The 20,676-nt window shown below is 47.4% G+C and overlaps 1 protein-coding gene across 3 annotated transcripts in view; it reads right to left on the bottom strand.

Annotated features, from left to right (window-relative positions):
• Nucleotides 1–218: 218 nt before the first annotated feature.
• Npc1 (NPC intracellular cholesterol transporter 1) overlaps nucleotides 219–20,676 on the bottom strand; it is a 44,850-nt gene continuing 24,392 nt past the window's right edge. For all 3 annotated transcript variants that reach the window (XM_050160737.1, XM_050160738.1, XM_050160739.1), the window contains 17 exons: nucleotides 20,189–20,415; nucleotides 16,945–17,045; nucleotides 13,910–14,012; nucleotides 11,297–11,486; nucleotides 10,911–11,093; nucleotides 10,186–10,300; nucleotides 8,960–9,087; nucleotides 8,741–8,881; nucleotides 8,120–8,209; nucleotides 7,547–7,737; nucleotides 7,001–7,116; nucleotides 6,390–6,519; nucleotides 4,466–4,666; nucleotides 3,421–3,652; nucleotides 2,386–2,499; nucleotides 1,139–1,301; nucleotides 219–367 (listed from right to left, as the gene is read on the bottom strand). In XM_050160737.1, the coding sequence (XP_050016694.1) occupies nucleotides 285–367; nucleotides 1,139–1,301; nucleotides 2,386–2,499; nucleotides 3,421–3,652; nucleotides 4,466–4,666; nucleotides 6,390–6,519; nucleotides 7,001–7,116; nucleotides 7,547–7,737; nucleotides 8,120–8,209; nucleotides 8,741–8,881; nucleotides 8,960–9,087; nucleotides 10,186–10,300; nucleotides 10,911–11,093; nucleotides 11,297–11,486; nucleotides 13,910–14,012; nucleotides 16,945–17,045; nucleotides 20,189–20,415 (2,508 nt within the window). In that variant the 3' untranslated portion in view covers nucleotides 219–284. The remainder of the gene's footprint in view (nucleotides 368–1,138; nucleotides 1,302–2,385; nucleotides 2,500–3,420; nucleotides 3,653–4,465; nucleotides 4,667–6,389; nucleotides 6,520–7,000; nucleotides 7,117–7,546; nucleotides 7,738–8,119; nucleotides 8,210–8,740; nucleotides 8,882–8,959; nucleotides 9,088–10,185; nucleotides 10,301–10,910; nucleotides 11,094–11,296; nucleotides 11,487–13,909; nucleotides 14,013–16,944; nucleotides 17,046–20,188; nucleotides 20,416–20,676) is intronic.

Here is a 20,676-nt window from a genome sequence, read left to right as displayed (position 1 = left end):
GACAGCACATGGACTGGCTTGTCAGAACTGTGATTGGGTCGCATCCACTGTCCTTCCTCTTGCCCGAGACAAGGTTTCTTTGCTGTAGGGCTGACGACTGTCACCTTCAGATTCCATACTACGTGAGCTCCTGAGTTTAAAAGGTGGGTGGGCTGCACCTGCCACAGCTGTGATGCAGCCCATCACCTGGGAACAACCAGCACCCAGCATGGCCTGGACAGTGTGGCTGTCCTGCAGTAGACTTGACCTATCCATAGACGAAGTCACCAAAGCCTGCTACAAGGCTAAAAATTGAGGAGCCGTTCTCGCTCTGTCCCTTTGTATCGATCTTGAGTGGTCTGTCTTTTAGCTTTAGTTACCGACGGTCCTATGTGAGACAAAAGAAAAGAAGTATAAACAATCTAGGTATAGAAGAAAGCCCTGGTTCTGTTGATTTTTTTCTATTTTGGTTGCAGGTGTTTTGCCTGTATATCCATGCACGACATGTATGCAGCACCCCAGAGGCCAGAGGAGGGTGTCAGTTTCTCTTAGACTGGAGTTAGAGACAGTTGTGAGCTGCCATGTGGGTGCTGCTCAGGATCAAACCTGGGTCCTCTGGAAGAGCGCCCAGTGTTCTTAATCACTGAACCATCTCTCCAGCCTTCAATTTTCTGTTTTAATGCTTCAACTTCCTAACAACGCTGAAAGGCGAATCACTCCTGTTCTCTTCAAGCAGAGGCCATTTGGATGAGGTGGGATCACCAAGAGCAGCAATAGCATTTGACAGGCTCTGGACAGTCACCACCCTGGACTGCTGGGAGGGCTGGCTGTTTCCTCCTTAATCTCATGGCAGCAGCCAGTCAAGAGTTGACTTCAGAATAAACAGAGTAAAATAAAGTCCTGGGAAGACTTCATTTCTTCCTTGGATAATTTTGTATGAAGTATGAATTATTAAGAGGCCATCAGTGCAAATTCAAATACAAAGGAATGTTCAAGATTAAAAATTTTCTTTGAGTCAGGGTCTTTCAGCCTAGGCTGGCCTTAAACTAACTGTAGATGACCTTGAACTCTGGATCTCACCTTCCACCTCCCAAGTGCCGGGACTGCAGGGGTTGTGACACCAAGCCCAGAAAATACGATTTTCTTTTAGCACTCTTACCTACGTAGCTGAGTAAGACGGGAAGAAATATCAGCCCGTGAGTGGCTCCGAGTAAGACCATGGCTAAGTACATCCTGAAGTAAAATATCTCAAAAATCTGAGATTTGGCAAAGGCCAACACCACAATCCCTCCAAATTTTGTAAGTGTGATTCCACTGAATACCTGAAGAGGTAGAAATAACTTGTTAGCCTATATAAACGAGCACACGTTTTCACACAAGCCTGCCTTAGCTGTGAGCGGCTGCAGAACTACTGAGACACTGCTGTGAGCCTGGAGGAAAGGACTGTCTGTCTGCGCATATCCAACGTGTGGAGGCTGGAGGCTGACTCTGAGTGCCTTGCTCAGTGGATCCTAATCTCACTGGAGTTGGAGCTCAGTCAGCTGGGCTGGCTGGCCAGTGAACTCCAGGGATCCATCCCTCTCTGTCTATCAGAGCTGGTGTTACAAACGGGTACCTCTGTGTCCACCTTATGTGAGTGCAGGGATTCAAACTCGGGTCCTCATGCTCGTGTGGCAAGCTCCTCATTGGCTGAGCCATCTAGTCACGGAGAAAGGGGAAAGCAATGTGTTTCCAAGACAACTGTCTTCCGTTCCTCAACTATAATGGCCTTGGCTTTTTGGTTCAAATCAAGCAGTATTTGATCTTAAGACAGAAACTAAAAAATTAAAAGGTTACAGTGTGGGGATGGGCAAGCAACATGCATGTGCGCTCAGGACAACACTGTGTAGTCATTTCTTATAACAAGCACAGCAGACCTGCTGAGACACCTTGCTCAGGACAACACTGTGTAGTCATTTCTTATAACAAGCACAGCAGACCTGCTGAGACACCTTGCTGGCCTGGGAAATATTTTAAGTCTCTGACATCACAAAGCAATACTTAAATTTCCGTTTTACTGATATTCTCTATAGCAGCAGAGTGACTGATGGGGAACAGGGATAAAGAACTGCATCAAGGACCTCCAGGAATCAACTCCAGACAGCTCTACAGGCTCTGGAGCTCAGGAGAGCCTCGCTGTAGCCACACAGTGCTGACTTTCCTGTTTCAGCTATCCAGCTGCCTCAAAGACCACACAAACAAGGACAATTCTGAGGAATCACAGTCTGCTCAAGGTGTAGCTAGCTATTTAGTCAACTGTATGAAAATCTGTCATTGCTGGGAGCTGTCATTTAAGGAATGTTTGTGTCTCCTCCGAGAGGCACCCCCATTGCAGGCCCCACCCACCCCGGGGCCTAGTGTACTCACAGAACTACCCATGTGGGCCAGCGCCTCTTCCGCTCGGCTCACTCGGCTTCCTTTGGTACTCATGGTGAATGCTCTTGTTATGTGGCTGCAGAACTCCACGGAAATGCCACAGCTCTGAAACAAAGCATTTCTGTGAGAACAGATCTCTTTCAGCTGGAAGTCCTGAAACCACAGCAGGACACTCAAGTGCTCTAGGCGCTGCCTGACTCCACTTTTCTGGAGCGACTTGGTTTTGTCTAGGGATTTCTGGGAACTTTTCATGGTTACCTGTCCTTCCCCACTGAGCCAGCACACCGTCACGCCTTCGTCTGGACCTGTTACCATTCTGAAGTTGTTCCTATTTGAATGTTTACCTTTCATTAATACTCTTTCAAGCTCACATCTTCAATACTTTCTTTTTGTTGTTTTTCGACACAGCGTTTCTCCACATAGCCCTAGCCGTCCTGAAACCTGCTCTGTAGACCCGCCTGCCTCTGCCTCCCGAGTGCATACATCACCATGCCAGGCTACATCTTCAGTACTTTCTAACTACCTGGCAACTGTATGGGAAGCCCTACAGAATAACTGGTAAAATGTCATTAGGCTATAGGCTGTGTTTTTTGTTTGTTTTTGAGACCGGATCTCAATTTGTAGTCCAGGCTGGTCTGGAACTCACTGTCCTCTTGAATGCTGGGATGATAAGCATGTGCCATCGTACCAGGTCACGGGGCCACATTTCACCACAAACTACACTGCCCACTCTACAGCTGCAAACCAAAGGGGAGAAGACTGCAGCCGTGAATGTGCGAGCCTCCTGCCTCAGCCACCGGAGCTGGGACTGCCCAGCTCAGACACTGAGTGAGCTTCTGCTCCCAGATGGTTTCCGTGCTCCCCGGGCCCTGCCTGACTCAAGCGCTCATCCTGACTCTCCCTGTGCACTAAGAGCAAAAGGCAGCCATGATATTTCAGCCCCCTTCAGAACTTATATGAGATCCAGAACAGTTCGTGCAGGAGTCACAGGCGCTAGGGACAAAGCAAGAGTAGAGCTGGACTCACCATCACCAAGTTGACCAAGGAAACAGCGTTTAGACTGATACCCCACAGCCACATGACACCGAACATGTTGACCAGGATCATAGCTATGGTGACACACATGATGACTGCTGACCACAACTCACAGCCCAGAATCACCAAGGTCACCAGAAATATGGAGCCCAGAGACACGCTGAGGTTAAAGATGGTGTCATCGATAATGGTCAGGTACTGCTCGTAGAAGACGTAGAACACACTAGGAAGGACAGTATTTGGTTAGAGCCCCTCGCACCCTGGGGTCTTCCTCTTTACCCCACCACCCTGCAAAGTGGGAAGACTGCTGAAAGGTGACACCCCAGACAACCACTGAGATTGGTATGATGACCCCAGAGCCACCCAACTGTCTTTCATAGCCCTTGGCATCCAAAGCAAGATCCGAAGTGACCCAAATGTGTGTTTACGTAGTTCTCACTTGTAAGACCAACTCCTGCTGCTTTACAAACACTTCCAAAGAATTCTACTGGCTGCTAGGAAAAGGAACACTACTCGGGGCTGCTCTGGGAACCAACCTGGGCTGTGACAGAGTTAGCTCAGCTCTGCCTGAGAATTAGGACACACTCTGAATGGCCGCACAAAGAAGCTGCCATTCTTCAACTAAGAGCATGCTTATGCTCTGAGAAAAACAATCATTTGTTCTGCCTTCCTTATTTCTCAAGGAAAAGGCAGCGGCAGCAATAGGGAAATAGAAAACTAACCCAGCAAATGAAAAGTCTGTATCAAAGCACTGTCCCAGGTCTTGGGCAGGGATCCCTGCCAGCTGCTGACTGAATGACTGGCATGTCCCTTGTGCAAGGCCTTCTCTCCTGTGTTACTTCGCCATGTGTCTCTCTGGGCTGGGACAGTGCACCAAGTTCTGTGTCTGCAGTCCCCAGATCCACAAGGTTCTGGCCCTGCTGACCTCCAGTCCCCCTCACACTCCACTCCTGGCTAAGGGTAAAGCAGATGTCAGAAGGAGAGCGAGGAATCTGCAGCCCACCCACCTCATCCCATATAGCCCTCCCTGTTTTACCTATATGGGAACACGCGGTAGTTACTCCCCTTAGAATTCATGGTTTCTGTGATGTTTTTAGCTACAAGCTGGGCTTTTTTCATGGCGTCAATGTAGTCAGCAGAGGTCTTAAGTACAGTGTGGTAAGTCATGAAGTAAGTGGCCCCAACGTAAGTGTCATCTCCGATGATGTTAACAGCAGAACCATAGGCAGCATGTCCCCTGAGGAAGAGCAGGGGTGTCAGCACGGTTACGGTCCCCTGGGGAAGAGCAGGGGTGTAGCACGGCCACGGTCCCCTGGGGAAGAGCAGGGGTGTAGCACGGCGATGGCTTAGAGTGGAAGGGTAGAATATGAGCACTTCAGGTGAGGTGAAGGCCCCTGACCACCCCTCTGTGAATGAGCATACCAGCACATGCCCATGGGCTGGGAGTGTCAAATGGGTCAAGGCCATGACATGACAGTGTACAGTGATATTTTGTTTATGATCTAACAAATAGAGCTTGCCTGAGGATCAGAGCACAGAACTAGCCACGGTAGTTAGCCATAGTGGCCAGGCAGTGGTGGCGCACGCCTTTAATCCCAGCACTCGGGAGACCACCCTGGGCTATATGGAATTGATTCAGTCTAAAAGAGAAACAGAGCTCACACAAAAGTGATCCCAATAGTTGGGATCCCACGCCTTTAATCCCAGCACTAGGGAGGTGGAGACAGAAGCAATACGCTGAGCAGAGAGAGGACTATAAGGCGGGAGGAGACAGGAGCTCAGTGCAGGCAGTCTGAGGACAGGATCGCCCTTCGTCTGAGCACCAGAGAGGGAAGAACTCTGGCCACTCTGCTGCTCTGATCTTCAGCTTTCACCCCGATACCTGACTCTGGGTGTTTATAATTAAGAACAATTAGAATTCATGCTAAAGATACGCCCTTTAGCTAATACTTTCTAACTGAATTCCAAAGAATTCCCATGCTTTCATGAAGAAAATTCCAGAATATCCTCAATAATCACAAGCAAAGCAAATTTTAAGATCTATTCTTCTTTTACTTTTTAGAGATAGTCTTTATCAGAACTAGCGGAAATTTCAAAACAGACATGACACACACAAGAAGACTCTCAAATGTGATTCTTAAAAAACCAAGCACATCCATGTGAGTTATACCACACACTTGATGGTTAACTTTCACTGACAAAAGCTTCCAAATCAATCCCTTCATCTTTAATATTTCTGGGCCAGGCATGGGCCCACATCTTCCAGTCCATGTGGGCAATGGGCAGTGTGTTAGTCTGACTGTAACTGGCCCTATAAGCTCACAGGGAGTGGCACTATTTGGTGGCATTGTTGGAGAAAGTGTGTCACTGTGGGGCTTTGAAGTCTCTTATGTTCAAGATACTGCTCAGTGTCTGAGTTCACTTCCTGTTGCCTGGGGATCAAAGATGTAGAAATCTCAGCTCCTTCTGCAGCACCATGTCTGCCTGGACACTGTCCCGTCCCACCATGATGATACCGGACTAAACCTCTACAACTGTAAACCACCCCAATTAAATGTTTTTCTTTATAAGAGCTGCTGTGGTCATGGTGTCTCTTCACAGTGATTGAGACCCTTAGACAGGTGGTCTGGCTGGCTTAAACTGTGCCAACGTTACCAAAGCAGAGATATTGTTCCTTAAGCACAATGGAGCGGCCCTGGGCCTCTCACTGTCCAGTGTGTTCACCTCTGCCTCTGCTCCTTCACGGTGTGCATAGGAATCTGCCCAGGGTCGGGACAGGAACCACATCGTGTTAAATCTGCTGAACACCAGGCGGTTTCTTTAACTGGGGGGGGGGGGTCTCTCCTTTTACAGAACATTAGTCCAGGGCAGAGAAGAGGCCCTTTCCCACAAGTCTACCCATCCAGTTCTGTTTCTTAGTTAAATAGGATGCTTATCTGACATGGTTCCACAGTACTTACCCTTTGCCACATTTGGGGTTGGGGTTATCGGAAAGGAACATGGGCAGGAATTTCATGAACTCTTTCCCCTGAGGCCTCTGTTTGCCCTCTGGAGTCAGAGGTCTGCAACGGACACAGGTTGGATCAATCACTGGCAAAGAGGAGAGCCAATCGTTAGAAAAAAGGGCCTCACGATTTAAACAAAAGCAACAGCAACAACAACCACTTAAGACGAAGTACAGTGTTTTCCCGCATCTTTCCCTCCATAAAAGCTTCAGCTCCGTGTAATTTCATAGTTGAATAAACGTCAGCCCCAAGTCATTTCATCTCAGGCAAACCACACAGAAACCCCCCACTGGAACAGGTGCCCTGATCTGAACAGCACCAAAGAGCACAGACTCTCTCATGCTTTCATCAAGAAAATAAATGTGGTTTGGACAAGCTGAAGGGTCGGACTGGGGAACCAAGTGTCCTTGTTCAGGTACATGCGTGCACAGCTGAGGACAGGGTAGTGACGGGGGAAGGGGGTGCAGCCCACACTGACAAGCAGGCACCAACTAGGGCAAAATGACATGGGCAAGTGAAATTAAAAAAAGAAAGAAAGGAAGATGTGGAAAAGGAGATGAAGGTACCAGAAGCGTTGCAAAACTGGTGAGAGGCATTGTAGAGTCTACAGCAGGAGGACTGCGGCGCGACCCAGTCAAAGTAATCGTCAATCCAGGACGAGGGGGCAAAGCCTATCCGGGTGCTGGAGAGGAGAGAAAATCAATGACTGGCTTGGGAATTCCTGGGAACTCCCGGTCCTTCTCCCCACCTGAGACTGCAGAGAACCCTTCAAAATGATATGTGGCCAATAAGCTGGCTTTGCTTACATGAAACTCGGTCTAATAGACTTTGAGATACAACAACAAAAAGCAACTTTCCCAAGAAAATCTGTTTTTAGTGCAAAATTTCAGGCTTGAGTAGATGCTGGCCAAGAGTTCCTCCTTCTGCCTGTTTCTGCTCAGAGGACCCAAACTGGGCCAGGCATGGTGGTACACATCTGGTCTGTAACCCTACCGCCCAGGAGGCTGAGACGGGGCAAGCTCCAACTTCAAGACCAGCGTGGGTTATACAGGAGACCTTATCTCAGTAAAGAGGAAAGGAAGCATAAAGGAGCAGGCGGTCCCGATACTGACTAGGTGTCCAGCTCAGCTGCGTTAAATATCTGCTGTACCAGGGAGTCACTGTCACAGCCCATGCCGCCGCACACCATGTTCTGCCCCTTGCGGGTGGTGTAGTCATGGCCTTCCTCCAGGACAAAGTACACAGGTGGGCCCGAGTGCAGGTACTGACCAAGGGATTTGAAATAATCAATTACATAGGAATCCTGAAAGGAAGACCAAAGAAGAGAAAAGTATGGTTTGATGGGAACTGAAGGACATGGTGACGGCTAACAAAAAAAGAGGATGTCAGGCACCCGAGTCGTCAACCTAGACTCAGGGTTCTCGTCCCCAGTCCCAGTGTGCACCTGCTGCTAAGCCCCAACCAGAGGGGATTTCATTAGGTGACCTCGGGAGTCTGGCTGCTTCACTGCTAAGGCTATGTACCATGAAGAGCAGTGTGAGTTCACAGTGCCAGCGGCCACTACAGCACAGCCCTGGAGTTCACCGTCACCCCTTGCAGGATTTGCATTCAGAAGCAAGCACACCTACACACATGCACTGAAGACTCCATCAGCAGCTAAAAGTTAACAAAGAGAAGCACCTTACATTTGGCATTGAAAGAGACTGATCCAATCCAATTTCCACTTTGTTCACGACTGCAATACTGAATGACAGAACACCCACAAATACGGCTATCTGGAAAGAAAGGCAAATGGCAAGACACCGATTGCTAATGTAATAATAAATTCAAGAACAGAAATAAAATCTTACAGACCAAAGAAAGAAAGAAAGCCATGGTTTTATTTTACTCTTGGTCCCATGCCCTGTGTAAGGCCAGGCAGGTGCTCTATCACTGGACTACATTCCCATCCAAAGCCAGACTCTGCTACCATATAAGACAGAAAACCCAAGGATACCCTGGAGGTGGTGGAACAAGTCTTTAAACCCAGCACTCGGGAGGCAAAGACAGGCAGATCTCTGTGAGTTCGAGGCCAGCCAGGTCTGGGGAGTGAGTTCCAGGATGGCCAGGGCAGTTATACAGAGAAACCCTATCTCGAAAAACCAAAAGAACCAAAAAGCCCTAGAAAGGGCCCGCTGCTGTCCTTTTTGTCTTTGTGTTTTGCAGTGGATTAACAGTGGGTGGACTGCCCTCCCAAGCCCCTCAGAAGGCATGTGACACACCTGTGTAGGGAGAGAAGACAGAGAGAAACCACAAAAAGTCTGTACCACAATTGGTCGCAGCCAGTCCTTCAGCAGAAGTGGGGCAAAGGAGTTTTTGAAGAAGCGAAACAAGAAGCTTTCAGAGGCCTGGACGCCTCGGCCGTCGTCAGCACCTCGGACACAGCACAGGATGTCCAGCCGATTGTTCTAGGGTACAGAGGGATGAGGCCATGTGAAGACTGACTTCACTTAAGACCCTAGAGTCCCACATATCCTGGATCTTACCTCTTGCCTCTTAATATCTAACCCCAGGAGGCTCACAAAGCAGGTAATCTGAAGGAGGAAGTCAATGAAGACCGCCAAGCCCGCAAACAGAGAGAAGGTGTGGACAGCCGGCACGGAGGACAGCGCCCCTGCAGAGAAAGGAAAGCGCTGTGATACCACTTAAAGGCCTGAGGGTCTCAGGCTATGCCGCCCTGCACATACGCCATTTCCTCCTGACCCACTCTATCCTGATCATTTTAGGATCAAAACTATTTTTTAATAGGTTGTCAGCGTTTAGTGGAATTAAGTTTAAACAAAAATCTAGATTCACCATATTATTTTGGGGCTAAAAAAAAAATCAAACATTATGATGCTGGGCTGGCCACATGATCGTAGAAACAGACATTGGCCTCTTTAGACAGGATAAATGCAGTCCTGGGGATGCCACAGCCAGTGGTGGAGTTTGCTAAAGTCACACTGGCGCCGAGGCACCGTCTCGGCTGTTGTCACCGACTCATGCACTGGTTTTCTAAGGAAAGCAGAATGCTGTGTCCCCGCTGTACCTCTTCCTGTCAAAGGCACAGTAAAGACCACAGGTTTAAAAAGCATTTGCTCTGTAGAAACGAAAGGCGACAAGATGGCAGCATGCCTCCACTGAAAGCTTGCCACCTAAACCCAGCCTACAATGGCGTGTGGAAGAGCGTGCGGTCATGTGGGCACTGTGCTGGTGACCTCAGACAGTGTGAAGACTGCTTCTTGGCACAGACTTCCAGCCTCGTTCAGCCTCACTTCTCTTTCCCACTCTGCTCAGTGCTGCCCTGCACCAAACAAGGCTTGAGGATTTTACTCTAGCTCATTCTGGTCCCTCGGACAAGAAGCTCTGCTCATTAACAAGCCTGTTGCCCAGGGAGTTTGTGTTCAGTGAGGAGCCGGTCTTAAGATCTCCTGCTGCCAATGTTCATGGCACTGCCAAGGATAGTGGCCATGTAGGGGTGTCATTTCAAATACTAGCACTTGCTACAGCACAAGAGCGCGAGGTGGCAGGAGAGCTCAAGTCTCTGTCACCTTGGATCCCAGCATTGATAATGTTCTGGGATGCACAGGACAGAGGACACTGCCAATAGCCAGGACATTGCGGTCCAGCAAGCGATACTCGACTATGAAATAGCTCACAGAAAGGAGCAACAAAGGGGGCATCATCAGATACCCACAAGCCACAGGCCCGGGACAATCTGCAGTGAAATTACCAAAGAAAAATGCTGAGGTCTCAGAAAAGGATGAAAGGAACATAGTAGGGGCCACTTCCCCGAGGATTCTGCCCAGTTGCTGATCCAGTGTTTCTTCCTGAAGACGTTCATCTCTCTTAAAGAAAGAAAAATGCACTATTAAAATTTTTCTATAACAGGAATGCCAGCTCATTCTTGTCTTGCATTAACTCGAGGGTAAAGGAAGCGATGGTTGGATTAGGAGCTGCAGCAACTAAGTCTGCGAATGGTGAGCCACTCAATTATCCGGCTTACTGAGCTAAATGAGCGCAGGGAGGCTCATGGCTGCAGGAGGGTGGATCACTAAATGACACTTGTATGTCACTGAGTCTCCACTCGGACAAGCAAGGGCCCCAGGCAACTGAGACCACAGTCTACAACGGCTGACTGTGTGGACACATCTGTCATGTGTCTACAGCATGCTGGAACCAATTTAATAAAATTTATACTTGAAATGACTTCCTATTGCACACATATGAAAACGGTGTTTAATACCAAATTCTTATTTTGTATCTATTCCACACAATAAAGTAAGGGCTGAACTTCTTGGTCCCACAATGTGTAGAACAAATCAGAGGCACCAGGAGCTGCTGAGGAAAAGGACATGAAGCTGTCTGCATTCTCAAAGGCAGTGTGATAACTGCTGGGCAGGCGTTCACAAGCCCGAGGGCTGAAAGTCTGAGCTCCCTGAGGGGATGAAGATTTACCTGGTAGGTCTGCACGAGAATGAAGATGTTGTCCACCCCGACAGCCAGCACCAAGAATGGGATGACTTCGATGACAATGAGGGTCAGTGGCATCCCCATGTAACTGAAGATGCCCAGGGAACAGGCCACTGAGCTCAGGACGATCAGGATCCCCGCGACGCCCAGTGAGATCTTAGAATCCACCTGATATCAGGCAAAGGCACAGATCATGAGAGCTTTGTCCTGCCTGTTATAGGGTCTATTCAAGATAAGTTAAATAGACAGTCCACAGTGTGAGGATACAGAAAAACCTCTAGGTTTCTCCCTAGCAACAAAGCTCATACACTCACAGGTGACAGCATGGACAAGGTCGTCCTCCAGCACCCTCCCTGTGTCCCCGCACTCACCAGAAGCCGGCTCCAGCTCTGGATGTGTCCCAAGGCAAGCGAAATGTACAGAAACATGATGGCGTAGCTGACGGCAATAGTGAACACATCACTCTTACTTTCCCGATTGAGTTCATCTTCAATGCTTCGCTCGGCAATGAAAGAAATGGTCAGATTGGGATTCTCGTAGTTTTTCACAAAGTTAATAAACCTAGGAGTAGACAAGGTTTTATATTTTTAATCAAAAGTTATATGATAGTTGAGTAAGAGCAGTCTCAACACAAACACCATCCCGCTTCACCTCCGCCCGGGAGCCTGGCGAGATGCCCTCAGACCACAGGCAAATTCCTGCTGCTGACCGTTCTGCCTTTTGTGATGGTGCAGGGTGCCAGACACAGGATCCTGGCACTCTCGGGTCATGGTTCTACCTTTAAGTGTAACCCCAGTCCTGAAATGACCTGTTTAGAACATGTTTTAAATTGGCTTTTTTCCCCTTCATCCTCAGAGATAACGTCTCACTATGTGCCCAAGCTGGTCTAGTATTTCTGAGTTAAGTGATCCCTCTACCTTAGCCAGAGCACCGGGATCACTGGCCCACACCACCACGGCAGGCTTAAATGGAGCGTGTGTTAGTTGATACATGTATTCATAGGACAAAGTTGTTTTTTTTTGAGACAAGGTTTCTCTGTGGCTTTGGAGCCTGTCCTGGAACTAGCTCTTGTAGCCGAGGCTGGCCTCCAACTCACAGAGATCCGCCTGCCTCTGCCTCCTAAGTGCTGGGATTAAAGGCGTGTGCCGCCACAACCGGCTCATAGGACGAAGTTTTAAAAGCAGATATGTAAGTTCAATACAAGCTGTCAGATTCCATCTATTTCTCTATAGGAAGTCAAAAGCTTCCTGTAAAATTCACCTGCGACTGTAAGGCCCCGAGCAGCTATAACAGACTGAGAGGAACAAAGCAGGACTTGTATTTTCTAATTCCAAACTTACCACAGCGATCAAGAAAGTGTGGCACTAGCACAAGAACAGACACACAGACAAACGCATACACGTAAGGGGCTGCACTGTGCCCGACAAGGATGCTATGGCCACTCGACAGTGGAGAGAATGAAGCTGGACCCCGACCTTGTACCATACACAACACTGACAGGCTGTGAGTGGGAGACAGGGCTACTGAGGGCTAGCCTGAGCTCCACAGTAAGACCTGGTCTCAGAACCAAGGGCTGGTTATGTAGCTCCACGGCATAGGGGCCTGGGTCTGAAGATTTAAATGGATCAAGCAGAGGAAAGGCTCAGAAGAAACATAGGACTTAATCTGTCATGGCGTCAGGTCAGGGCTGCGGGAACACCAAAAGCAAGGCGATGAAAGGAACAGTCTGAACTCCACAGTGAAGGACGTTTGTGCTTCAAAGTTCCAAGGGGGAGAACCACAAAAATGGAGAAAATATCTTGAAATCACATGTCTGATAAGGGACTGACTTCTACCTAGAATACATAACAGGTTTTTATAACTCTAAATAATAGAAGCATAGAAAATTCAACTAAAATGGGCAAAGGGTATGGAAAATAACTTCATGAAAAAATGCTTGAGACTTTTAATCAAGAAAATGCAAATCAGAGGGCTGGCTCCAATGGTGGGACACCCAGTGAGCATGCACGAAACCCTAGGTTTTGCCCCTGGAACTACACAAAACAGGGCACAGTGGTGCAAGCCTGTGATCCTAGCACTTGGGATGTGGAAGTAAGAGGATCAGAAGTTCAAGACTATCCTCCAATACACAGAAGGTTCAAGGCCAGCCTCAGTCACACGGCACTGTCTAGAACACAATAAAGAAATCAGAAAATGTTACTCAGTGCTACGTATCATAACAGCTGGCACGGAAAGGTCAGACAAAGCAGCAGGCACAGATGGCGCCACACATAGGGGAAACTGCCAATCAGGTCTTCAAATAGTCAAAGCAGAGTTACTATAAGACCCAGTGATTCGATTCCTACAGATATATATTCAATTCCAAAGGAATTAGGCATGTCTGATCAAAGTGTGTATAAAAACATGCAGAGCCATTCTTTAGAATAGCCAAAAGACAGATGCAACCCAAATGTGTGTCAATGATAAATATATAAATAAAATGTGGTAAGGTTATACGGTGGAGTGTTTGGTCAAAACGAGAAACAAAGCATTTCACTATATAGACAACCTTGAACACATTATGGCAAGCGGAGGAAGTCAGACATGAAAGTCCACACATATAACCATAGTCATACAACATTCATAGCAGAAGTCTATGAGGACAAAAGGCAGACTTGTGGTTGCCTAGTGCTATGGGCAAGAGGCTGAGAAGATGGGAGAGCAGGGCAGCTAAAGGGAACAGTGTTTATCCTAACAGAGCATCCTACTGGCTGAGGCCTAAGAGGAACAGATAAAAGGAGTGGATTGCACAAAGGTCTATGAATTCGTCTGTATTCTTGCATACAGAGAGCTGTTTAAATCATCTGATTCTAGGAAGATCTCTTCAAAGACTTCTTAGCATAGCTACTGCCAAGTGAAAACAGTCCCGTAACTCAGATCTGCTGCAGTTCAGAGTGAGGTCCAAGTGAGTGCACAGCCCGTGTCCAGCCCCAGGAATGACTCACTCTTTCTCCCAGGCCTGGGCCCTCTGGAGCTTCTCTGTGTCGTTATAGTAATTGCTGACAGGGAAGGTGATCACAAGAGCGGTGGCATTATTGTAGTTCTGATCTAGAAAGCAAAAATAGGACATAAAAGAGCTGAGTACTAACATGCAAAGCCGAGAAACACGAGTTGCCAAGGTCCCCTGCTGATGCTGTCCCCACCAGAGCTCCCCTGAGCAGTGGACACAGAACGGGTCTATGTATGCAGTCAACAAATACAAAGCATTCTGACAGTTGTCATTTGAGGAGAATGACCTTTCATTAAAAAAATTAACCATCAATTCTTGTTTATTTTCCTTTTTTATAATTTTTTAGTTTCTTAATTTATACATAATGAGCTTTACTTTGGTATTTGCACACATGTATATAATGTATTTTGAGCACGTTTGCCCAGTGGCCTCGTCTGCACTCCCCACTCCTGCTGACTCTATGCCCTGCTCTTCTAGTCCCTCTTGTATTTTCAGGCCCTCTTTGAGATGAGGTCTCCGTATGTAGCCCGGACTCACCTGGAACTCGCTCTGTAGACCAGGCTGGTCTTGAAGCCATAGAGATCCACTCACCTGCCTAAGCCTCCTGAGTGCTAGGATCACACCTGGCCAGTAAGAGCCATCACTGGTGTGCACTGTGAAATCGAGCCAAGCGGCAGGACTTTTCACTCTATTCCTCGTCCTCCCAGAGCCTGGGAGCGGCCAGCTGTGGCAGTTTCAGGGGCACACAAGCAAACACACGTGTGTATTCTCCCCTTCCTTCTTTGCTCTCCAATAGTATAAAGCTGTGTGTCTTGGAACCCTCTGTGTCACACATCTCAGAACTTTGGAGGCTGAGGAAGGAAAGTCTGTGGCAGTCAGGGCCACCTGGCCAACTTCTAGGCCAGCCTGAGCCACACAGTAAGGTCCTGTCTCCAAACACAAAACAAAACTCGCAAAACAAAAAACGTGTCTTAAGATTTTGCTCCATTTCAGTATCTAAAGACACAAAGTGCTTCCTTACTTTCTGCAGCGTAACATATCCAGCACAGTCTAACCAGGCCCCACTGATGGATATCTTTGCAGTTTTTAAAATTACAAATAAAATGACTACAAAAACTATCTACAAATATTTCAATACACAAAGTTCCTATTTGTAGATCAACCTTTCCTGTCATTTTGATAAGTTCTTTCAAACTTCCCTATAAAGTTTTGATAGTGTATCTGACAAAGTGCTGGGTCCTACCTGTACATACACCAGGAGCAAAGGGTTACAGTTTGTTAGGTACAAAGACTGAAGTGATCTTACTTCACAAATAGAGGTGAACATGAGTATTTCCTCCACATAATTCAATTCATTTGAGGGGCTGCAGAGATGGCTTGGCCGCTGAGACCTGAGTTTGAGTCCTAACACTCCCACTATCCCAGCATCTTGTGGGGCAGAGAAGGGAGAAGCTCTGGAGCTTGCTGGCCACCAGCCTACTTCCAGGTGCCTCTGTGTGCACAAGCATGTGCCTTGTCCCACCACTTCATGTGAAGCGCACACACGTGCACAAGCACACATGTGGAGCACCTATTCTGCTTCTTGTAACTTTCCACTACTTTAAACTCGACCCCAGCACCACATAGCTCTGTGATTAACAGCGGAATGTCACCTGCTATGAGTATAGTAGGTGTGTGTATGCAGTTTCCCGCATTTTACTTTTTAAAGGAAAGCAAACAAAAATTTATTAAGAAATAGCTCACTGTAGCCAGGAAGGTGCTGAAAAATGAATTTTCCTCTTGTCTTAAAACTACAAACTGTATGCTCTCTTCTTTTACACATGACTTTAAAATTCCGCCCCCCCCCCCCAGGGCTTCTACGTGAAACAGTCCTGCCTTCAAGGAACTCACTCTGTAGACCAGGCCGGCCTCTGCCTCCTGAGTGCTGGGTCAAAGGCAAGTGCCATCCCAGGCTGACTTTAAAATTCTTTTTTTTTTTAAAAAAAAAAATATTTATTTATTTATTATGGACACACTATTCTGTTTGCATATATGTCTGTAGGCCAGAAGAGGACACCAGCCCTCATTACAGATGGTTGTGAGCCACCATGTGGTTGCTGGGAATCGAACTCGGCTCCTTTGGAAGAGCACACAATGCTCTTAACCACTAAGCCATCTCTCCAGCCCCTGACTTTAAAATTCTTACAGTCAAATTCAGTCTTTCCTTCTGAAGCTTTTTTTTTTAATCCCTCCTAGGTTTTCTTCCAGTTCTTTAACAGTTTCACTTTTCACACACCCATCTTTAATCCCTGGAGTTTATTCAGATGGAAGGAATAAGAAACCAGATCAGTTGTGTGATGATGGCACACACCTTTAATCCCAGCACTTGGGAGGCAGAGGCAGGTGGATCTTTGGGAGTTCGAGACCAGCCTGGTCTACACAGTGAGTTCCAGGACAGTCAGGCTACAAAGAGAAATCCTGTCTCAAAAAAAGGGGGTGGGGGGAGAGGGAGGGAGGGAGAGAAAGAGAGAGGGGAAGAGAGAAGGGAAAAGAGAAAGAGAGAAGAGACCAGATCCACTCCCCTCCTAAGGCCCAGTTATGACATCATTCTTTTTTCCCACCATATAAGGGTTTTTTGTTTTTGTTTTTTTAATGGCATGAGGCAGAACACATCTCAAATACAGATCACAGCTTCTCTCTTCCCTTCCGAGGAGGCAGTAATCAGGCTGCAGATGTTAGAGGTGTCAGCTGTCCCAGAAGTGCCCTCAGAAGCAGCTATGGCAAACAACTGCTCCATCACTGTCTTGACCGGTTTAGAAAAATGATCCTCTCTTTTTGTTCTCTTGCTATGTGGAGACAAGATCTCACTATGCAGCCTAGGCTAGTCCCCGACTATGACCTCCCTGCTGCCACTGAATGCTGAGGTTTTTTAGGGGGGTGCCATCAAATCTGGCTTCAAACCCAAAGCTAAAGGAGATAATTTTTGGATTCCAAGGATGAGAAATTAAGACTGCCGGTTTCTGAACTGTAAACATTTCCGTAGCTTCTTACCATCATAGCCGCCCAGCACAAGCCAGGGGAAGACGGGTGTTCCAGATGTACTCAGGCAAGGATCATGGAGCATACTTGTGTCATTCAGAGAGGTGGGAGCCCTGCCAAAAGTTCAGAAAAGCTCACAATTAGAGCCCCAGATACATCAGCCTAAACACTCCCATCGCAGCGTCTATGCTCCAGGAACTCGGGTTCCTTAGCCGAGTAAGACACCTGGCACCAGCAGCTACAACCCCAGAGAGACCGGTGACACATGGTGCTGTGTGGGACAGAGGGATAAAGTGTACAGGCAGCCCACGAGACTCAGCTCTCTGAGCATGAAGTAGGTGAAAGAGACGGCTGTAAACAAAGCTTCTTAAACTGTTCTTTGTGAGCCCATGTGGGGTCACACAAATAAATGTGGGGGTATAAAAGAGCCCAACTGTCAACAATGAAAGTTTCTGAATGTTCAACAATCGAGTTATTAAAAAACTTATTTAAAAAGTTATTAAAAGATCCAAGGTATTTCTGGCAGTGTCCTCTCATGCTGCATTGTGTGGCTTCAATGCAGCCCTGGTTCTGAACCCGTGCAGTGTGTTACATGCATCACACCACATGCCAACAAATACAGCCTGATTCAAGAGTGCTGTATGTCACAGACGGCAATGTGTTCCTACTGTGCACATAGTTTTCCGTTGTTCTCTGGAAAACAAAGCCTTCCAATATTTCCCCCTGATCATTCCCTAGCATGTATCCAATTATAATAGTATATATTTCAAGTATATTTTGTTAGAGTGGTTTCATTTTCAAAACTAATGACTAAGTTTCGTAAAACTTGTTAAAAGACTTGTGGCTTGGGATTAAGTCAGTATTTCCAACGATTTCTAAAGCTGCCTAAACACACTCTGCCTTTCATACTATGTGTTTATGAGAAGAAATGCTCTAACACTGATCACTGTAAAATCAAAGTACTGATCAACTCTGAAAGGCTTTGAAGTTGCCTAGCCAGTGTCCACCCAAGATTGCATTCTTTATGTCCAAGTAAATAAGCACACCCACCTCATTAGTATGTAAATCTGCTTTCATCTTTAATGTAAATTTACCAAAGAAATGCTTCAAAACAAAACTCAAGGTTTATCACCAGTAAATGTTTGACCCGTACTCACGGAACACTATACCCAAGAATCCATAAAATTTCTCAGGTGAGAAGGGGTCATGAGTGGGATGAACTATGAATGGAGCTTACAGCAGGTGGCAGGGAGGTGGTGACTCAGCAGCGGAAGCCTTGCCTAGGAGCACAGGGCATGCAAAGCCCCAGGGCTCCCAGGAGAGGAGTTAGGGCTGTAAAGAATCAGGCTGTGAGGCAAATGGTGCCTTGCTGAGTGGTTTAGATTCTTGTCCCAGAGCCTCCAGGGGTCAGAGTTCTAGGAGGTGCACAGCATGAGGTAAGTACAAAGTGGAAAAGAGTGGACACAGGAAGCAGATCAGCCAATCAGGAGGCTGTGCACAAATTCAGCTGGGCACTTGGGAGATCCTCAAATAACACTGCCCGTCAGAGCTGCCAAGATGAGCCCTGGAGGCAGGTGACATTATAGGGAGCAGTCCTTTGCCAAGCCTGACCATGAAGGGAAAGAAGAGGCCATGCAGAGGTTAAAATGTACAACAGAACCATCACTTAAGGAAGGTGCAAGCTGGGGACAGGCCTGAGACCATAAAGTATGACCTTAGACCATGCCTGTATGCAGCTCACAGGAGCACCGTGACAGGCAGGCTCTGAGCCTAAGCCTCAGCTCTGAGGAGACACCTGTGCAACTCTTGCCCACACAGGAAAATAGTTTTTCCTCCAAACACAGAAATTACATAATATTGAATGCTTTTTAGCCCCCCACAGCTCCCTCCCACCATCCCAGTTTAGGGCTTATGAACACATGGGCATTCATGTCTCTTGCAAACAACCTGGTTTTAGTGGCAGTATCACTGAAGAGCGAACACAGCCAGCAGCCAAACCATCACATAACAGTCACTGACACAATTTTAGGGTACGAGAGTTTTCAGTCAGAGAGCTCTACTGTGGACAAAGTTGAGCAACATAGTCATCAGAGACCAAGTCTTTTCTGTTGCCATGGTGAACAATAAGGCAGGTCAAGAACACTCAGGGATGGTAGGCCCACTAGGAGTCATGCCATTCTTCCTGACAAGTCAGCTCCCTCACAGGTCACTCAAGCTGAATGACTAATCCCTGACTACTGTAGGACAATGCTCTTGCACTTTGTAAAGATTTGCCACTTGTATTGATTTAATAAAACACTGATTGGCCAGTAGCCAGGCAGGAAGTATGGGCAGGGTGGCCAGACTAAGAATATTCTGGGAAGAGGAAAGGCTCAGTCTGCAGTCACTACAGACACAGGGGAAGCAAGATGAAAATGCTGCACTGAGAAAAGGTACCAAGCCATGTGATGAATACAGATTATTATGGGTTAATTCAAGTTGTAAGAGCTAGTTAATAATAAGCCTGAGCTAATAGGTCAACCAGTTTATAATTAATATAAGCCTCTGGGTGTTTTTTGGGACTGAATGGCTGTGGGACCAGGCAGGACAGAAACCTCCATCTACACCTGACACACAGCCTCCAAAAGGAAACCTCCAATGGGAACCGCATGCCAATCCCCCTTCACTCTTTGAAGGAAGGCTTCATGCATTAAAACTAATTAAGTGCAATGACAGAAGGTTCTACTTGAAAAACAAGAAAAGCACAGCAGGCTCCTAACTCTCAGGGGGAAGGATGAACCTGTGCGCTGCTGCTGTGCCCAGTTAGGCTGAGAGGTACCTGCTCTTCCTAGGTACGCTGCCCACTTCAGGGCCTCCAGCTCGCTGCTCATATCTATCTGCAGGTCCCTTTTCTTCCCCTTTGTGCAGTTCTACATGCGAAAGCAGCACGGATTCCAACCCCTTCCTGCTCAGCCTTAGTGCTCTCCTCAGGCCTCACCCCTAACCGACACACGACTGGGTCCCCTCGGACAGTACTGCTCAGCGGCATCACAGTGGTCTCAGTCTGTGTAAGCATTAATGTCTGCACTAAATGAAGAGTGATGTTTTCACAATGTGCCCCCACTGTGAAGCAAAACACACAAGTCTCCCTCCGTTAGAACGTGAGCTCCTCAAGGCACAGCTTGCTCTGTCCACTGGGTTTCGAGTCCTGTGAATGGAGTGAGTCACAGAAGCTCTCAAAGAGTGACAGGGTGCACGAACGGCTGTCACCACTCACCGTGTACAGTACAGGAAGTGTGTGTGGTAGTCGGCATAGACAAAGAAGTCATCGCCTACTTGGTGGTCCAGCATCGAATGGCTGTTCTGGAAGTAATTTAACACACTCATAATGGTGCAGTTCTTGTTGTATGGCGAGAGGGGGGCCACACAGATGTCTTGAAGTGTCACGGTCTTATTGTCGTAAGATGCAGTAATGCTCTCAATGGCAATCTGTAGGTCAAGCACCTGAAACCCAGAAACACGGCAGGCTTCCTAAATCGTCATCATCACAAACCATACTGCCCTGAGAACCAGAAGAGAAGGATGCTCTGAGCAAATCCTCCCAAGGATGGGGGAAGGTTGTAGCACAGCAAGCGAGAGGTGATGGCTCCTCTAAACAGGAATTAGGATGGAGAGCACCTGCTAGCCATGTCTGGGAAGAAGACATGGCCATAGCAGATCCCAACACAGGACATGAAATCATCCTTCACTCTTCTTCCGGCATCC

This window comes from Alexandromys fortis, unplaced genomic scaffold, assembly GCF_014885135.2.
Source record: "Alexandromys fortis isolate MF-2015 unplaced genomic scaffold, M_Fortis_MF-2015_v1.1 scaffold_104, whole genome shotgun sequence".
Taxonomy (NCBI): Eukaryota; Metazoa; Chordata; class Mammalia; order Rodentia; family Cricetidae; genus Alexandromys; species Alexandromys fortis.
Note: the sequence above shows the minus strand (reverse complement) of the source record. Positions and strands in the feature narration are given on the sequence as shown.